Here is a 21199-nt window from a genome sequence, read left to right as displayed (position 1 = left end):
TTTTGACTGGGACGATGACACACACACCCTCCCTGCATTGTCACTCCAAACATATTGGCAGCCCACATCCCCAAGGCTGCATTCTAGAATAAAATGTGGGTGATCAAGCATGGTTTTCCTGGGCAACATATAACTTGTGCAACTTAGAGTAAACTTAAAAGTTAAAAGAGCTTTGAATGTCTGTTATATCTTTGATGTGCTTTCATGGAAAAGTAACAGCTCTGCTTAAGTAGCACCTTATCCTCATAGTCATCGTAATGATGAAAAATGGCCGATTCCATAAGCAATACAGTGGTACCTCAGGTTACATACACTTCAGGTTACAGACTCCGCTAACCCAGAAATAGTAATTCAGGTTAAGAACTTTGCTTCAGGATGAGAACAGAAATCGGGCTCCGGCAGCGCGGCAGCCTAAAGTGGTGCTTCAGGTTAAGAACAGTTTCAGGTTAAGTACGGTCCTCCAGAACGAATTAAGTACTTAACCTGAGGTACCACTGTATAGCTGGCTCTTTGCATGCGAGTAAGTCAAACATGAAAATGGGGGCCCATCTGATACTGATTCCAGTATCACTGATTCCAATATCCTATGAAGCCAAATACATCTCTCTATCAGAGAGAGGGAACATGCCCTCCAGGACATTGGCCATGCTTTGATTGATGGGAAATGCTGCTCCAACAACATCTGGAGAGCTGCAGGCTCCCCACCCATCAGTGTTTCCCAAACTTGGGTCTCCAGGTGCTTTTGGACTACAGTTCCCATCATCCCTAAGCACTGATCCTGCTAGCTAGGGATGGATGCATATAGAAACTTTAGTATAAAAAAAAAACATTTTGAAGAAGCTGAGCATTATATTCATATAGATGATAGATATAGATATGATATAGATATAGAGATTCTAAGAACATATATTCAGGAGTAATCCCTCTAAAATGTTTCTAGAACCTTAAAGGGTGTCATCTCCATTATTAACCTGTATGACGTTTCCATTAGAACTAATTTGCAACTGTTCTGCTCGCTTGATACCAATGGACCGAGAGTGAAGTACCAAGATCAAAAAACATGAAATAGTTCTTTGACTAGAGAATGGAATTTAGCCTATTATTATATTAAATTTCCTTTAATATAATTCAAACCTATCACTACATATGTTATTACTTCAGTGCTATGTTCTGTGTGTGTGTGTGTGTGTGTGTGTGCCAACGCTATGCCAATAAAGCATAACAGAGACTACATCTACCCCCTACAAATTCAGGTACTTCAGAATTATGACTCCCACCTGACCTAAAAATGCAATTCTCAAAGAGGCAAAAGGAATGCTTTGAAGTCTGAATGACAAAAAAAAAAACCCTCAAAAATCTATGGTACATGTAAAGCAGGAGAGAGAAACTTTATCTAATTTGCCTGTTAGCTTTTCTTTGAACAACAAACCAAAAAAATACTGCAACCAGTTCTAAGAGGCAGAAACAAACATATTAAAATGGAAATTTTGGACTTTAGCTCAACAAACAGCTTCTGTCACTGCATTCCAGGAGCAAAGCAAAACATAAAAAAATCATTTACAGCAATGGTACAATGGACAGCTTTGCTTCTGCTCAAGTGTCACAAATGACCAACTTAGAAGCCAACGTTAAACTTTAATCACATCATCCTAATCATCTGGTTTGCACCTTGCTATGAAAGTGAAACATCCTGTTCTTGAACTCGCATCTGAAAGCCGTAAGGAGTGGGTGTGGGAGTCTCTACTGTTTTTCCAGAAAAACAGGAGAGTTCAAATGAATTTTCACTCCTCCTCCCCCAAAAAAACCCCAAATGGAAGCAGCCAAGAAATCCACATGCCCTAACCCTCCAACACTAGGTCTCAGGATTAAGAGTGCAACTCACTGCGCTATTCCTCTGAACCTAAACTAAGTCTCTCTCTTCCCCAGCCCCCATCCTCTTTAATCACCCCTAAGTAGTAGTGGGAGAGACCCATAGAATAGCTTCACAAGCAAAGGTCATCTTAAGCCAGTTAGCCACTGAAAATGAAGCGCCTGTGCTTGTGAAAGCAGGTACACAATGCTGGCTTCTCTGTGTGCTTGGGTGAAACATATGAAGTTCCACTGCTGGCTGTCTCCTGCCTAACAGGGTTCTGAGCATCCAGTCAAGTGCATTCAGGAGTCCTACATCAGGAATTCTGATGGGGCCAAAAAAAAGTTAAATAAGATGGCCCTTGGGGTCCCTTCAGCACTACAGTCTTAGGATTCTATGAAGTTAAGGCTTGTGTACACACACACACACACACACACGGACATACATACATACATACATACCTTTAAAGGCAGCCAACTAAAAGTCATACTCAGAGCAGACCCAATGAAAACAGTGGACTTAATGGGTCTACTCTGAGTAATGGCTAACACCGGATATCACTCGAGTGTGCGTGCGTGCGTGCATATGTCAGGTTTGGGGAATCTTTAAGACCAGGGGTACATTCCCATCTGAACAACCTGTATGTGTGACTGAAGATGGATGGATGGATGGAGACACAGATATTTATAATATAGCAATTACAGTGGCACCTTGGTTTTCGAACTTAATCTGAAAACCAATGCGTGGCTTAATTAGAAAACCAATGCGTGGCTTCCGATTGGTTGCAGGAGCTTCCTGCACTCAATCAGAAGCTGCGTTGGACGTTCTGCTTCCAAAAAACGTTCACAAACCGGAACACTCACTACCTGGTTTGCAGAGTTCAGGAGCCAAAACATCCAAGTACCAAGGTGTTCAACAACCAAGGCACGACTGTGTGTGTGTGTATATTTTCTATGCCTACAGAAGCAGACTTATAGTACTGAAGTCCCCACTTAACCTGTCCTTTTCACTGCTACAGTATGGAACACTAAGATTCATCTAATAAATACATAGGGCCCCATCCTCTGACCTGACCAGGATGCTTGGGGGAGTGTTCTTCAATCCCTCAGCAGTACTCAATGGATTCTCAAAGGGAGCCTTCTTAATTTTGGATTCGCATATTACGCTGTGGGAGCTTTAGCACACATTATAGGTGTCATAGCAGAGCCCTTGTGAATCTAGCGCAGACTGAACTCAAAACTGAATTATAAGGCGAAATCATTTTAACTTATGTTCACGAAAACTAGTTAAACTGCCATGTGCACACACTCACTTCTAAAAAGCGTTCCAGGTGTTGTGAGGGTGGGTCCAGCTGTCTCAGAAGTTGAGGTCTTTCTTCCACTAGGAACCCACACAGCTAGCTATGCATCATTCTCAAATGAAATTTCTTTTATTTTCATTCTATGTATACGTATATATAGCCAATGAAAACAATCTCAAGGACATCAAACGAGCACACACGCAAAAGGCCCTCATTGAAATAACATAAAAGATCTAATATAAATCCATAAAAGCCAGGAAATTCAAAGATAAAGGAAGACTTTCATAGCTGGGAATTCCCCCCCCCCCCAAATATATTAGACTCCAGCATAAATTCACTTCCCCTTCACATGGATGTCATCAAGGCATTCCAGACACAAAAGACTATACTGTACATCCACCCTAGATGGAACACCCTTGAGTTAATGGATTTAAACCAGAGGCAAATGCAGTAGGATGCAATTACCAATTTTTCTAGCTGGCTATGAAATCATGTTTAAAATAATTCTACAACAGCCGCTTTCATCCTTTGCATCTCATTTCCCTTTGGCAGGATTTCCTTGTGTGAGGACATTTTCAAATGACCAATTGCCAATGACCGTGATACCACACAGCAATATCACTCGCCAAATTAAAATTTCACTGGAGAATCAAGTAGAATGTAACGCTCTGAACGTGAGCGCATGTATGCCTACTTTATAAACAATCAGATGTAATCACAATGCCCTCATAAGAACAGCTTTACTGAGCCAGACAGTGGATCATCTAGCCGAGTAATTTTTCCTCGCAACGGTAGCCAGATCCAGATGTTTCAGGAAGTTACAACCTCCTGGGTATTATACAGAATAGTCTAGTGCTATCATTCACCCCCAATCACTGGAGGTTTAAGCTTTTAGGCACTCTCTAGGATTGTACCTCCTCTGATAGAATGGAAATGAAAACTGCATGCCCACTATAGGTCAAATTACCGTATTTTTCGCTCTATAAGACGCACCAGACCATAAGGCGCACCTAGTTTTTGGAGGAGGAAAACAAGAAAAAAAATATTCTGAATCTCAGAAGCCAGAACAGCAAGAGAGATCGCTGGGCAGTGAAAGCAGCAATCCCTCTTGCTGTTCTAGCTTCTGGGATAGCTGCACAGCCTGCATTCGCTCCATAAGACGCACACACATTTCCCCTTACTTTTTAGGAGGGGAAAAGTGAGTCTTATGGAGCAAAAAATATGGTATATAGGGAGACCCCCCCCCCCAATCACTGGAGGTTTAAGCTTTTAGGCACTCTCTAGGATTTTACCTCCTCTGATAGAATGGAAATGAAAACTGCATGCCCACTATAGGTCAAATTACCGTATTTTTCGCTCTATAAGACGCACCAGACCATAAGGCGCACCTAGTTTTTGGAGGAGGAAAACAAGAAAAAAAATATTCTGAATCTCAGAAGCCAGAACAGCAAGAGAGATCGCTGGGCAGTGAAAGCAGCAATCCCTCTTGCTGTTCTAGCTTCTGGGATAGCTGCACAGCCTGCATTCGCTCCATAAGACGCACACACATTTCCCCTTACTTTTTAGGAGGGGAAAAGTGAGTCTTATGGAGCAAAAAATATGGTATATAGGGAGACCCCCCCCCCCCAATCACTGGAGGTTTAAGCTTTTAGGCACTCTCTAGGATTTTACCTCCTCTGATAGAATGGAAATGAAAACTGCTTGCCCACTATAGGTCAAATTATATAGGGAGAAGTGGGGCAGAAAATTTGTAGAGTGCTTAAAAAAATGAAGAAGCTTGTCCGCAACTTTTCCATCAAATGTTCTATTAAGATTAGGTATTGGTATTAAAGGCATGCACTTGGTTCCTTATTAGATGCATTCTGTACAGCTCCTCCCTGTCTATAAAAAGAAGGAGGGAATGCTATTACTGTAAAGCTTGGCTGGCAACTTATGGCTGCCACTTTGAGAATGTGGGGGGGGGGGGTAGCAAATACTCAGCACCTGCTCTCTCCCTGTCATCATCCCTCAGTAGGTAAACTGATAAAACTGGGTTTGTGGTCTATAATGATATATCATGTCCTCTGCTACTCTGCTTCCAAGCAATCAAGTTTGCATAAGGAATTTGCAGGACAGTGGTATGACACTGATGTAATTACTCCATTAATAGGCCATAAATCAGAGATGGAGAAGCTGGGGATTCACTGTTGTTGTTGAACTACAACTCCCATTCATCCCTGACCATTGGTCACATTTTTGAAAATAAGGAAAGTAAGTAAGGTAAAGGTAAAGGGACCCCTGACCATTAGGTCCAGTCGTGACCGACTCTGGGGCTGCGGCGCTCATCTTCCTTTATTGGCCAAGGGAGCCAGCGTACAGCTTCCGGGTCATGTGGCCAGCATGACTAAGCCGCTTCCAGTGAACCAGAGCAACGCACGGAAACGCCATTGACCTTCCCGCCAGAGCGGTACCTATTTATCTACTTGCACTTTGACGTGCTTTCGAACTGCAAGGTTGGCAGGAGCAGGGACCGAGCAACGGGAGCTCACCCCGTCGCGGGGATTCGAACTGCCGACCTTCTGATCCACAAGTCTTAGGCTCTGTGGTTTAACCCACAGAGCCACCCGCGTCCCCAGGGAAGTAAGTAGGTAGATGCATAAACATGATAGCTGACTAATCTTGCATTCCGAAACCCATGCTTATAGTTTATCTATTTTATAAAATATTTGATACAACACTATTTCATTTAAAAAAATCAAAGCAGTTTACAACAATAGTACGTAAAAGCATACAATAAAAATTATATACAAAAGCTAAAATCAAATGCCAATTAAGTACTGTGGAAAGATGTATTCTCAATTGCTTGCATAGCCCTGGCGGAATAGAAGAGTTCTCGGCAGGCATTTCGAAGGTGAAACAAAAGGCGCCTGTTGAATTTCTGTTGGCAGAGCATTCCGCTATATGACACTATTTCTTGTTGTTGTGAAATGAGCCTCGCAAACACTGGGAAGGACCAATGATGCTCCTCCAGATTGAGCTGGGATATAAGGGTTCAGGTGATCCCTGAGATACCGTGGACCTAAGTTGTTCAGGGCTTTGTAAATTAATACAAATGCAAATTAATAACTTTGAAAATTACTGCTTGCTACTGAAAATCATTTGCATAAGGAATATTTTTTTTAAAAAAAAATATATTATTACTTGCAGAACTCAACTGGCCAGCATTGGTACTCTCTATTCTTGAAACAATGCTCTGGAGCTTGGAAGTGGAATCCACCACCGATTTCCCACCCCTATACTCAGACTAAGAAATCAGTCGCTTTGGAACGCTTCTTCCCAAACTTTTGCAAATGTACAGGAAGATCATTTGATTGCCTCCTATGCAGACCAGCCAATGACTTCAGTATGAACTCTGAATGAAGCATGACCAGAATCAGGCCCATTCATTACAGGAAGAGCTCTGTTGAACCCAATTATTGTATAAATGCTTTAAACATTTAGGAATGCATGCTCCCCACAGCTGCTTCTTCTATTCAAGATTTTTAAAGCTTATGAGCTGATGGCAAGCTTTTATTTTCTTTTTCTATTTGTAAAAAAAAAAAGAAAAGGGAAAAAAAGTTCCCTTAACAGACAAATGTAAAAACAGGCCCCCAGGACAGATTTTGTCATCACCGACATGTCACAATACAGTATGAATGAGTTCTAAGCAAGCGCAAAGGAAACCTCAAGGATATGTTAGCACAAAGCAATGTTGTTAAGATCATAAAAGGAAAAATTCCATGTGTTTGTATTAGGACATGAAAAGGGTCCCCAGTTCATCTTGATGAGGCTAATTGATGCGACAGTCAAACTAGATTAAGATAACATATTGGATCAAGTCACCCTTTTTACGGCACACTGGAACTACAGGTTCCAGTCTGCCTTTCAAATGTGTGTAAGCTACTTAAACATAACAGATGCAAACTCCAGGCTGTCTCACTGATCATTTTAGCACAGGTTGCCTCTTATTTCTCAGGGCCCAAAAGCAGCTGCAATAGCAGAGATCTGTGACTGGGTCTCCCATCTCTTTGGCAAAGAGCTGCCATAAGGGCTTGGGCTGGATCCCTGAATTATGATTTACCAGGATCAAGAAGAAATAAGTAACACTGTTACTGCATATATGAATACTCTATAATTATCAGATGCAATCACAACACCAGTAGGGCTGGGCGATATATCAATATACCGTCCAAAACTAGTTTGAAGTCCATATTGTGATATCTGTTTTATAATTCTTGACCTGGCAATATATCATGAAGCATGGCGTGTGTGTGTCAGTACGCTCTATGCAAACATCACAATATGAGGGAAACATTGAAGCCACCCAATGCTTCTCTCGAATCCTGCAGTGCCTATTAATTCTGCCAGCTCAGCTCAGTCCTTGCCTCATGCCGTAGGCAGCAAATCACAAGCGCAGGAAAAAGAATGAAGCCAGTCAATGCCTCCATCCCTATTTCAGACATTGTGATATATTGGTATAATGTGATGTTTAGCTGGTGATATAGCACAATATAGCACAAACTTAGACAGCATCTTAAAAAGCAGAGACATCACCTTGCCAACAAAGGTCCGTATAGATAAAGCTATGGTTTTCCCAGTAGATGTATGGAAGTGAGAGCTGGGCCATAAAGAAGGCTGATCGCCAAAGAATTGATGCTTTTGAATTATGGTGCTGGAGGAGAGTCTTGAGAGTCCCATGGACTGCATGGAGATCAAACCTATCCATTCTTAAGGAAATCAGCCCTGAGTGCTTACTGGAAGGACAGATCCTGAAGCTGAGGCTGCAATACTTGGGCCACCTCATGAGAAGACTCCCTGGAAAAGACCCTGATGTTGGGAAATATGGAGGGCACAAGGAGAAGGGGATGGCAGAGGACAAGATGGTTGGACAGTGTTCTCAAAGCTACCAGCATGAGTTTGACCAAACTGCGGGAGGCAGTGGAAGACAGGAGTGCCTGGCGTGCTCTGGTCCATGGGGTCACAAAGAGTCGGACACGACTAAACGACTAAACAACAACAATAGCACAATGTTAAAAAATCAGGTATTGCCCAGCCCTAAACATCAGCGGATCAGGACCATGGTGCTGTGCGAGGTAACCCATTCCGTCACTGCCATTTCCCCAAAGAAACTGCTCACCCACCAGCTGCTATCAGCCCAGCTATAGAAAAGTTATATGATTTAGAGCAGATAGAGGTTGACTGAATCAAGGAGTGGGATGGAGTGTGCGGGAGGCATAGGCTCTGGCTGGGTTGCTATAAAGGCAGGCTGCTTTCTCTTCATAGTTCTGTGATAGATAGCATACTTTGCATCCAGAAGGTACCAGATTCAGCACCCAAGTATCTTGAGTATCTTGAGTTAGTTTGGTAAAGACTCTTGCCTGCAATCCAACAGTTACTGCCAGTCAAAGTCGTTATAAGGCATGTTCCTACATTCTTTCCCTCGCCGCCATGGTTCAGCAGTTGGGGATGGTCAAGTAAGCCAGTCAGGCAATGGAAAAGTCTTTGTTCTCTCTGGCTCTTTTTGTATTTCCTCTGCCATTTTGCAAAGTGGCTGGCCACTAATAAGAGTGTGGAAAGAGACTCAGGTGGCAGTCCATTGATTTAAGAGTCCTACACCACCATTCAGAGGATCACTGAGACCAGGCCAAACAATCATAGTGATTCCTGCCTTTTATAGTATCGTTCCAGATGAGAGCTGAGAGGGACACCTTTCTGATTCTAGCTGTCACTACGACATGGAACAGTTAGAATAGAAAACACATCTCGGGGATACTGTCTTCCACGACATAAGACAGATAGACAAGACAGTTGCTACACTTCTTGCACTGTCAAAGAAGGCCCCATATGTCTGACAAGAGCCTACAGTGGTACCTCAGGTTAAGTACTTAATTCATTCCAGAGGTCCGTTCTTAACCTAAAACTGTTCTTAACCTGAAGCACCACTTTAGCTAACGGGGCCTCCTGCTGCCAGAGCATGATTTCTGTTCTAATCCTGAAGCAAAGTTCTTAACCTGAGGTAATATTTCTGGGTTAGCGGAGTCTGTAACCTGAATCGTATGTAACCTGAAGTGTATGTAACCCGAGGTACCACTGTACTGCTAAATCTGGAGGAGGAAAACCAACCACCACCCAAGAACAGGCCAAAACATTCCTGGGAACTTGATCGTGAAAACCTGCAAAAAAAGATCCAAACACGTGGGAATTACCTAACACACCGCCCTAAGCTGTTTTATATGTTATGTATTAACTAATTATTAGACCCTATGTACCAGGGTGGCCTACAAATAAAATATCATTAAATCATCATAGCTAGCTTGTAAAAAAAAAGGTGGGGGTATAAATATAATTTCCATGCAGGACATATGGCCTGTATACTATTAAAATTCAGCAGCCATGTTTTGTTAGATTACCAAAGAAATAAGCTGATAAAGTAGTATTTATTGCAGATATGCAACAACTGTTCAATCTCGGCCATACAGTGAACCTGCTCCATAAACATAGCAAATTCTTTTGTTAGGAACACTGGAAATTTCCAGAGGGAAAACAATGGACCATACATACGGTTATGTTCATAACCCCAGTGACTCCCTTTCACATCCAAGAGCATGAACAATGGTACTTCTACTGCTAATTTAAATGTATTCAAAAACTGTATCTCTACTATCAAAAAAACTTATTATCGTTTGTGTAAGGTATCAAGAGCAGACTACAGAGATATTAGCAAAGAGTGTCATTTCTGATCCTTGCAGTCGTTACTTGGCTTTTTCAAAATCTGAGGCCAGCAACAAATAAGTGAAAGGGAATACAGTGTAAGAAATATGAATAAAAACAGGTAGAGTTACCTAGGTCATACATAAAGTACTTTACTGCTGGTTTTTAAAAACCTCCATGTGTCGTAAAATTAGAAACCGTCTCCTGGGAAATATGTTTTTCAGTTGCTATTGCTTAATAAGAGATGCCTGCTTTCATATACAGCATATCCAGCGCTACAAGGAAATAGAAGAGGGAGTTTCATTTTAGGTTTTCGTTTGGAGGAGGAGAATACACACAGTGCACATGCCTTTTATATGGGGCCCTCGGAACTCTATATAATGTGACACCATTAAGAGAGATATGCATATGCTTGCATGCTTCGCAACGAAACTCAGATTCCCCACGGGAGTAAGCGCAAGGGGCTTGGAATCGCTCCCAAAGTATCGCATATAAAAATGGAATCATTATACACTTGTCAAAAGGTATATTTAGCCCGAAAGATAGTAAACGGCTTGCCTGACACCTCACTGAACTAGAAACAGAACCCAGGAATCCTGACTCATAATCCACTTTCCTAAACATAGACCACTCACATTTGGAAACTCTCGAGAGTGTCACAAATGCTGAGCCTACCTCACGAGAGGTATCTTCTCCACCAAGAACTAGATACGTCCATGACAGCGGAAATCAGACACTTGTTTTCAATAAATGGCACTTTACGGTACAATCATCAGCATGCTTACTCAAAGGTATGTCTCTCTGCATTCATTGGGACTTATTCACTAGTAAGCATGCTTGGGGTTGCACTCTTAAAAGGCAAAAAATTAGCATGGTGTATGTCTTTCTGCTCATAATAGATCATAATCGGCTCACCCTTGTGAAAGGTTAATACATGCATACAAATTTCTCATGATTACTGTACACTTGAAGGCAGGTAGCTGAAAGTGTGAATTCACCATTCAGAAGCATCATTTGAGGTGATATGAATGTTATAGCAGTGGTATTAAATCTGTGACATGGGCTACTCATGCATCTAAGTTATCAGTGGATGTTGACATCAAACAATTAATGACTGTCCTTGGTAATTACTGAAAGTGAGAACTGGCCACCAGTTCTGTTCCTAGTCGGGGGGTTTTAAATGGCTTCTGTTTTAATATATAGCATTCTTGTCCCATAGAAAAATACCCAAACACCCAGCACAACTTTATTTTCTACCAGTGTGGCAATGACTTTTATACTTAACAAATGGAACTGAGGGGTCTTTTTTGATATGGAGATTTGCTATTATGATTGCTAGCAAAAATGTACACTGCAGCACAGGTATGGTGGTTGAGACAGCAGCTTGTTCTCCCACTGACAAAATTTAGTGCAAACTTTGGCCCTAGCTCCCAACCAAAACTAGCTGACAGAAGCTCTTACTTGTAAATAAGGAAGATCTTCGTTCAGGCAAGTAATGGTGTGTGCTCAGCAGCACACACAGTGCTCAAGAGCCATGATTCAGGAGTTCAGGAGCAAGGTAAGAGGTTCAGAACTGGACAGAAGCAAGGAAGGTGTCCCAACAAGTTTCCTCACCCCTCCTGCCAAGCTTTTAAAGATGAGCTGCGGTGTGCTCACTCACAAGACTCTTTTGCCAAGCAGGAATGTTGAGCTTGCAAGCACACACCTACCAGGGTCTGCTCCCATCTGCAAAGGCAGCACCTGATTCTAGGAAACAAGGCTGCACCCTCCTGCTCAGTTACTCCTACCTCCTATTCAGCCTTCCCCATCAATTATCAGAGCCCTCCCCAGCCTCCAGAGCCCTCCCCAGCCTCCACTGAGGCTCTTTGGTCTGCAGGAGGGTCATAGGGGAGAGCCAGTATACATGCTTCTCCTTTCAAAGTGGTTGAAGTCATAGCAGAAAGGAGATACCCCCTCCTCTTTCTTACAGTTCACCCCGGCTCCCCAATTTTTTCTCTACCTCCTCTGTGTGGGCCTGACAATCAAAGCCTGATCCGGAGAACACTTCAGGATTCATGACAATTGCTTATCCCTTTTTGTTTACAAAAGTCTATCAAATGCCACGTTCTCTGATGGTGCTGTATAATCATACAGTTGAATGGTCTAGCTTCCATGCTTCAACCATAGCAGCAGAAAGAAGAAAAAACACTACACAGTTGCATGACAGACGTGTAACATGTCATTCAGATATTATTTTCTTTAAAACCTAGCTCATATCACTGACGGGGCCATCACCCAGTGCTCTGAAAATTAAGGAATACTGGGAAAATGAGCCTGCTACAAATGCTACATTTATTGGGGAAATGTCTTAGTAGCACACTGTGGCATAAAAATACAGTTCATGGATGGAGAAAATATGTCAGAAAGTTCACAGGTCCCTTCAATCTCTGCCTATTCCCCCCCCCCTTTTTTTTTGGTATGAATGTTACAAACCTCAGTAAGCTTCTCTTCATCTATGAGCTCCTTTGCAAATGGATATATTTTGATTAGAAGCTGCCTCTGTGCTCATTCCTTGTGGGAAGTTAAAACAGTCACAGCAAGGAGCATGGCCTTTTCACCGATAGCCCTGAGTTAAAAGAACAACATTCTAGAAGGTGACGAGTGTTTGGATTTTAGAAAGAGACATAAAACCTACTTGTTTTCCAAGGCCTTCGGCTGAGAAGTGATCTAACTACCTAATTATGAGCATGTTAGCACTTTTTTGTGTTCCTGCTTGTTTTAAAAGTGCTGTCTTTTTAAATTGAAATTATTATTTAATACAGACATATTTTATTCTCCTCTACCTGGAGTACATGGAGAGATGCAATAAAAATGTATTAATGTCCACATTTTTTAAAAAAGTGTTCCATTATGGCTGCAAAATTAAGCAAATTGAGCTGAAAACACAGCCTGAAGTCAATGAAATTTACAGGTTAATTGCTTCAATTCACAGTTCGTTGTAAAGAGCCGTGGGGCAAAGAGCTTCCGATGTTCACTACTTTAAAAGACTGTACACAGCTTCTAAAGAGATGTTCATCTTTGACTGCAGGCAGAGAGCAGGAATGTCAAAACCTGCTGCACTGACGGCTAGTCGTCATGCATGAATCCACTTCTGCAAGGATCACAGCATTAACAAATCCTGAGAGATGGGAATCCCATTTTTACCTAGCACCATACATATTGACTCACACAACTCATCTTTGGTATGGCAACCTGTGAACAGAAGCCTACTTCAGGCCACAGATCGCTCTGGAGAATCAGAGCCATTGGCTACGATCTGGCACACAGCTACGAATGCTTAAGTCCCACTAAAATCACTGGGCTCAAATCAAGTATCTGTGGAGCCGTATTCCTGTCGGGATATGACAGCCGCCCACTATCTGTAATTTATGAAAACAACTGAATACATTTTTGTTTCAACTAGCTTTCTCAACCAGGTCATTCCGTGTTGTTTGTAAACCTACACCTGGTTGTTCTTGTACTTATTTTAGCTGGTTTAAGGATATATCTGTAAATCACATTGGAACCTATACGTGGAAGGCAATTTACAAATGTATTAATCATCTACGGAGATTGCCTGGATTGTGACCTATATGTCAGGCTTTGGGCAACAGCCTGGATAGCTCGGCTGGTTAGAGCGCGGTGCCGATGAAGGCAATATCGCAGGTTTGATCCCTGTGTGGGACAGCTGCATAGTCCTGCTATTGCAGGGGGTTGGACTAGATTATCCTCAGGGTCCCTTCCAACTCCACAGTTGTGTGTGAAATAATCGTTTGTATATTTGAAACTAAGATACCGATTCCAGATTTTGGTTTGTATTTGGGTCTCCCCATTCAAAGAATGAATGACACTGTGCTCTATGCATATTCCAGTAGTCTTACTTTCACAGAATGCTTTTCAGGAGCGATATTATTTTATTGAAAAGATAAAGTAATTTACTACATGCTTCAGAATGCACTTTATGCCGTTGTTATTATTATGACTACTAGTACTATTCCAAGGTATCATATTGGTCCAATAAATTTAGTTACCATTTCAAAAAAAAACAACCAACGAGAATCACCAGATGTAAAGTATATAAGTTGGAACTGGCAGGAAGACTTGGCTACCACAAGTTCTGCAGAGCTCCGTTAGCTAATATATCTCTGCATGTACACATTGAAGGAAACAGGAGAAATAATACTTTACAGTTTGATGAACAACATATGACACAGAATCCTAGACTCACAAAAAGAAAGGCTTGCAGACTTATACAAAAAAGCAAAACTCGACCACATGTAATTTTGCACCTTCTACCCCACCTCAAATATCATAAAAAAACAAAAATCTCAGTGACCCCTATTATAAATAATAGAGTGGTTTAGAAGGAATGCTAACTGCAAATGCACCGGATTAAATACGAAAATAACTCCAGTGCAATTTAAAGGTTTAAAGGAAATGTGTATGACAAACAGAGGTGGAGTGTAAAGTGAGGTGGGTTGTTAAAATGCAAAGGGCCATATGGCTTTGGGTAACATCCTCCTCCTCCGTTTGTTTGTTTTTTACATCTCTTTATACATGGCCCTCGATACAGAGTTCTGCATGTGTGGTCCATTATATATCTGGAGACCCTTCCATAAAGCATTAACTTCAATGGAGGGAGCTATGCACACCTTTCGCAGGTATGGGTGTGTATCCCTTTAGATGCGTCAGATCTCCCACATCCACAAATAATTACTAGATAAGGGTGGTTAAAAAAAATAAAATCAACAACACTAATTTATCATCTTCTGATAAAAATATATGACCATGAGTTTTAAAACTCATTGATAGATTCAATAATATAACTTAGAGGTGGTTGACTCCTGACCAGGGAACCTGAGCCAGCCGCTAAGCAAATTTTTCATCCTGCCCTATCCCCCAAAAAACATTTTGGCATAAATTGTAAAAGATGGGCAGAAACATGTAAAGCACTCCTCCCAGTCTTGCACCTTGATAGTGAGGCAATTGCCCCCTCCGCTGCTCATGAGGTCATCTGATGAACAGGGAAGGGATATTTGCATCCCCACCAGCAAATGGCAGGGGAGGCAACAGGTATCCCATGGGGCTGTGGGGCTTGGGTAAAGAGTGTTGGCTGGCAACACTCACCTTTGGACGCACTTGTCCCTGGCGAGAAGACCCTGTGGGCTTAGGAAAATTGAACTGTGCCAATCAATACCTTGCTCCCACCATCCAGCAGGATGCAATAAGCTTTTCCTCCAACAGTGAACTTCTTCACGCAAAAATAAATAAATAAAGTGTGGCCCTTTAACAGCTATTTGCAATATACTCTTTCTGTGGAAGCTAGAGATAGAGACTATAAAAAGCATACAGTACGCTTACTCTTCATTTCTTAAAAGATGACATTCATCTAAAGCTACAGAACATGATTAAAGAATCTCTTAAAAGCAGGCCCAATATCAAAGGTTTGCACCCCCCCCCAAAAAAAATATTATGTTTTAAATGAGCAACTTCTGGGGCCCACACACTGGACTTGCCACTGAATGAATTGCCTCCACAATTCCCATCCTAATGTGAAAATTCTTCAATTATGTTTCCATGTGCAAAAAAAAGGGGGGGGGGTTGGTTTTGGACCAGCTAAAGGCTAAATGACATCCTTACTTCTATAAAGCTGCCCTATAGTGATTGACCACTGGCCAAACTACTTCAGTATCATCTACACGGACAGGCAGCTCTTCAGAATTTCAGGCGGGGTCTCTCACAGCCCAATCCAGAGATACCACTCTCCTCTACTCCAAGCAGTTGCATGATGTAAACTTAGCCTTTGAACCTAATGTGTGCCCCTGCACAGGAAACAGGGCTGGCGACTGTCTGCTCTTCAACATCACAACTGGCATCCTACTGCAGTTTTTTGTCCACATTACCCAGCTCATCCCATTCTCTTCACACTGTGGTGGAGGGAGATCAGAGGCCTACTGAGATTGCCCAGGCTCCCGAGCCTAGTAGTGATTTGACTTATATCCTCACTGCCTGGAGAGCAACAATGACTAGTGAAGTGTTGGAAGGAGCAGGAAGATGAAGGGAATGTTTGAAGGTGACCCAGAAACTACAACTAATCCAGAATGCGGCAGCTAGACTGGTGACTGGAAGTGGCTGCCAAGACCATTTAACACCTGTCTTGAAAGACCTACATTGACTCCTAGTACGTTTCCGAGCACAATTCAAAGTGTTGGTGCTGACCTTTAAAGCCCTAAACGGCCACTCCCATCGTTCAGCCTGGACACTGAGGTCCAGCTCCAAGGGTCTTCTGGAAGTTCCCTCACTGCGAGAAGGCAAGTTACAAGGAACCAGGCAGAGGGCCTTCTCGGTAGTGGTGCCTGCCCTGTGGAACGCCCTCCCATCAGATGTCAAGGAAATAAACAACTATGTGACTTTTAGAAGACATCTGGAGGCAGCCCTGTTTATGGAAGTTTTTGATGTTTGATGGTGTTTTTAATATTCTGTTGGGAGCTGCCCAGGGTGGCTGGGGAAACCCAGCCAGATGGGCGGGGTGTAAATACATTTATTATTATTATTATTATTATTATTATTATTAGGTAGAGAGACTGGGCCTGTGTTGGCACCAGAAAGAGCAGCAGCCTGAGCAAAGGAAAGACGAGAGCAGCATATGGTCTTGTTCTCTGCGTGTGTGACAGTGCATGCTTCATGTGTTTGTTCTGTGCATGCCACACCACTGCTGCTTTAAAAGGTGCAAGGGGATATTCTCCAGCTCCTCCTCTTCCATCCATAAGCCTTACCTCAGATGCTGAGCTGGTCTAGCAAAGTGACTTGCATGTGCAATTCCGCTTCCCTCAGGCAGTGGTGGACTTGGGGCTTTCAAATATCAGTGACACCCTCGGTGACACTAAATTCGCTCCCCCTCCCTGCCTCTCGCTGCATTCTATAGCATTGCTTTGGCTCCCCCAGCGATCGCACTGGTTGTGCTACCCTGAAACTGCCTCTGCCTTAGGCCCGCCTTTTCCATCTCTGAAGTGAACCAGAAAGGAGAAAGAATATAAAACACTGAGGGAGTGGGTATAGGTTTCCTGCGATTGGAGCAGGGTGTTTTCCAGAAACTATGGGACATTCATGAAAGAGACAAAGGAGTTTTGTTTATTAACCTGCTTTTTGTATACACTGCGTTTGAATGTTATCCTCTTTCCTAATCACGTTTGGACTCCAGATAAACCCCACTCTTTAACCTTTGTAACTGAATTACTCAACAAACTACCTCAGTGTTCTGTTTCCCCTCCACCTCTCACTTTTAAAAAAAGAAAAAAGGGAAGAGCTGAGGTTCATTCATGCTGATAAGACACAGATATCCCCTCCCAGCAAACAGTAGTAAAATGTGTCTTTGAGCAAACTCCCAGAGTCTAAAGGTAGGAAGCGGAGATAACTCCTCACCTGCCTTTAACTCTCAGCAAGGGTGCTGCAGGTTTTCATGAGTCCCATTCAAGAGGCCTCTAGTGAGCCCCTCTGCCCCCCTATAAATGCACATCGGGGTGGGAACCTGTGGCCCTCCAGATTTTTGTTGGACTGCAAGTACCATCTTCATTGACCAATGGCCATGCTGGTTGAGGACAACAGGAGCTGGAGTCCAGCAACCTCTGGAAGCCCCAAGTTCCCCAATCCAGAATCTGCTCCTCACCAGAAGAAGAAGAAGAGTTTGGATTTGATATCCCACTTTATCACTACCTGAAGGAGGTTCAAAGCGGCTAACATTCTCCTTTCCCTTCCTCCCCCACAACAAACACTCAGTGAGGTGAGTGGGGCTGAGAGACTTCAGAGACTAGCCCAAGGTCACCCAGCAGCTGCATGTGGAGGAGCGGGGACGCGAACCCGGTTCCCCAGATTATGAGTCTACCACTTTTAACCACTACACCACACTGGCTCCAGTGCTGCTATGGGTCGCTTCTCCTCTCCTTCACTGCAGAACTTGCACAGGTCCCATCCCTTTCCATGACTCACTACCATTGCCATGGTGTGGAGGGTTCTGGCCAGGAGGCTCCAAGGACATGGAAGAGCAGTGATGGTGGCAGTGGGGAGAAGGAGTAGTACAGATACCTTGTCAGACACAGACTTTTTGCCCCTAGCCATTACAAGGGGTGGGGATATATATACACCATACAAGGATAATGAGCATATATAGCCTGTGGGGGGAGGTCACTCATCAAGGCAATTATAGGGAGCATGTGTGGCCGCCTTCTGTGCCACTTCTCTCTCCCTCCACTTCTGATGTGCTAACTCCAACCATCTCAGGCCTGGCATTAGCAATCTGTGCCCTCCACCCATTCACGGGCCCTGGAACATGCCTGCCAATGCCAACCTCTGATGATGGGGTCTGGTTCACTGGATTGAGGCAAACTGACCGCAGCCGTTCATTAAACTAAAACGAAATAGCTGCCTTCTTTCTTTCTTTTTAAAGTTACCTTGCTGAATTCTTAAAAGAGGAAAAATTAATTTTATAAAAACTAAAAATGCAATACTTACCCATTTCCTGGGTCGGCCTCTTGGTCGTTTTTCTCCAGTAGCTTCTGCTTTCTGTAAAAAAAAAATCAGAAGATACGTGCTGTAGTTCAAAACTATTTGTAATTACATTATATGATATTGTTAGGCAATTCTGGTGGGTTGGGTTTTTTTAATATATAGTGCATACTTCCCACAACAGCATTCATTTTATTTATCTATTGATTAGATGAGAGGCACAAAGAAAAATCACTTTGTTATCTCACTCTCCCATAGAGAAATGTTGCTCCCATCCTTTCGTAAAACAGACTGAGAACCTCTTTGTTTAAGGAAGGAAACTGCTTCTTTAAAAATGATAGACTATTCACTGTGTTCTCCTTGTGTCTAGACTATTGATAAGAATGTATGGAAAAGCAAATCAACATACTTGACAAAGACTATCCTTTGGACATATCTGTTTAAAGAACTTGCCTTTGTTTTGCAGGCCAAAACAAACTAAAAATGTTAGTAATGGCAGCTAACACAAAAGCCTGGGCCTTGGGGAGTCAGGAAACATAGGATCTGCCCCTGAGTTGAATGCTGACTTCCCAGGGAAATTGGAGTGGACACTCAAAAACACAGAATCCTTATTAATTAAATGATTACATCTTCTATCTGCCGCCTCACCCTTTCGATACATATATCTGGACTGAGCAGTCATTCTAATTGACATCAGAGACCAAGTTAATACAAGCAAGCGTGGCAGTTCTTTTTGACTAATTCTTTAATTTAAAAATGTGTCATCTTACGGGTAAACAGACATTTTATCTCCCCTGCACCTTCACAGATCCTTCGGCAGTTATGTGCATAAACTATTTTCCTAACTGCATGCAAAGCAGCTATAAATTAATATGGCTCGCTAACAACACTCACCTATCCTATGTGTGATTATTCATACGCAAGCCTAACCGACATCACTGGCTGCCTCTTCCAACTGAGTGTGTGCAAGAATTATGTAGCTGAATTTTTATATAGTAAAGGTAAAGGGACCCCTGACCATTAGGTCCAGTCGTGGCCGACTCTGGGGTTGCGGCGCTCATCTCACTTTATTGGCCGAGGGAGCCGGCGTACAGCTTCCGGGTCATGTGGCCAGCATGACTAAGCCGCTTCTAGCGAACCAGAACAGCGCACGGAAACGCCGTTTACCTTCCCGACGGAGCGGTACCTATTTATCTACTTGCACTGGTATGCTTTTGAACTGCTAGGTTGGCAGGAGCAGGGACTGAGCAACGGGAGCTTACCCCGTTGTGGGGATTCGAACCGCCAACCTTCTGATTGGCAAGTCCTAGGCTCTGTGGTTTAACCCACAGCGCCACCCGTGTCCCTATAGTTAAAATACTATATACAGCGGTACCTCGGTTTTCAAGCGCCTCGGAAGCTGAAAGGTTCAGAATCCGAATGCTGAAAACCAGGAAGTAATTGCTTCCGTTTTCGAACGCACCTTAGAAGTCAATTTTTCCCCCTCCATTGACTTTGCTGACCGCCCTTTGAGCCTTGGTTGTCAAACGTTTCAGAAGTCAAACCGTCTTCCGCAACGGATTACATTTGACAACCAAGGTACCACTGTATATACATAGCATGTAATATGTATATAACTTTCCTTACATTAACATAATAGGGCATACAACATTCCTGTAAACCTAATATTAACTTTCCAGTATGAAGTTAATGGGGGAAGGGGCTGAAAGACGGTGAGCAAGACAAGGCTGAGGAGTATTGGCTTGACTAAGTACACCTGAGAAATAAATAGATGAAGGAGAGTGTTATTTTCAGATGTCGTGCTTAGGGTTTTAAAAATCATTACTGCTTAAGATAGTGTACACCTCCTTAAATATGAGCAATCAGGAAAAGAATGGGCAAAGTTGGGTTACAACTTTCAATAGCTTGCATCCATGTTGAAAAAGAAGGTTGAATCTGACTAGCTCATACTCACAGGAGACCAGAGGCACCATCTTGTCCAGAGGATTGAGGACCCCCACGTGTGATGCCCTGCAACATCATGATGTCACACGGGGAACCCTCTGAACATTAAAAAAAATGGGGGACCCACAGTATATTGTCTCCCAGGAGCCAGCAAACTTGCAGGAGACCCATTGAAAACAATTGCTCTCCCGCTGACCATGATATAGTTCAGGGGGACCTCAAACCTGAGGGCCAAATGTAGCTTTCCATGTCTCTCCACATGCCTGCTGTGACTCTCCAGGGCACACACCCTTCTCAACAGACCACACCCCTCACTGGCCCTGCTTCCAAGTGTTTTTTCCTAGCGGGAATGTGTCCCTGAATGCCTCACCACTTAGCAACAACTGTAGTTCAGCAGTATATAAACTGCATAAACAAAATAAAATTAAAATTAGATAAAAATCTGATAATGCCTCTTGCCTGCCTGGATAGGGGATAGAAGAGTGTGTAAGAATTGGCTTAATGTAAAAGAAGATTTACATTTCTTCTAGCCACTTTTGCTACTGGAACGTGTTCCAGGAAGGAATGCTATTCCCCACCCCAGCAGGACTTTAAGAGGTTCCCTAATTAAAAGGTGCCTTCACTGGATACAATCTGGAGCTAATAAATCAAAAAGATGAATTTCAGAATAAAAAATTGGCAAGATTTTTTTGAAGTACAGTGATACCTCGGGTTACATACGCTTCAGGTTACAGACTCCGCTAACCCAGAAATAGTGCTTCAGGTTAAGAACTTTGCTTCAGGATAAGAACAGAAATCGTGCTCCGGTGGCACGGCTGCGGCAGCAGGAGGCCCCATTAGCTAAAGTGGTACTTCAG

At 42.9% G+C, this 21199-nt stretch overlaps 1 protein-coding gene across 2 annotated transcripts in view; it reads right to left on the bottom strand.

Moving 5' to 3' along the window:
• HMGA2 (high mobility group AT-hook 2) overlaps positions 1 to 21199 on the bottom strand; it is a 129078-nt gene that overhangs the window by 93119 nt on the left and 14760 nt on the right. For both annotated transcript variants that reach the window (XM_083400153.1, XM_083400154.1), the window contains exon 3: positions 18405 to 18455. In XM_083400153.1, the coding sequence (XP_083256279.1) occupies positions 18405 to 18455 (51 nt within the window). The remainder of the gene's footprint in view (positions 1 to 18404; positions 18456 to 21199) is intronic.

Source organism: Podarcis tiliguerta (assembly GCF_965153285.1).
Source record: "Podarcis tiliguerta genome assembly, chromosome: 10".
Classification (NCBI taxonomy): domain Eukaryota; kingdom Metazoa; phylum Chordata; class Lepidosauria; order Squamata; family Lacertidae; genus Podarcis; species Podarcis tiliguerta.
The sequence above is the reverse complement of the archived record's forward strand: the minus strand, read 5'-3'. Positions and strand labels throughout refer to the sequence as shown.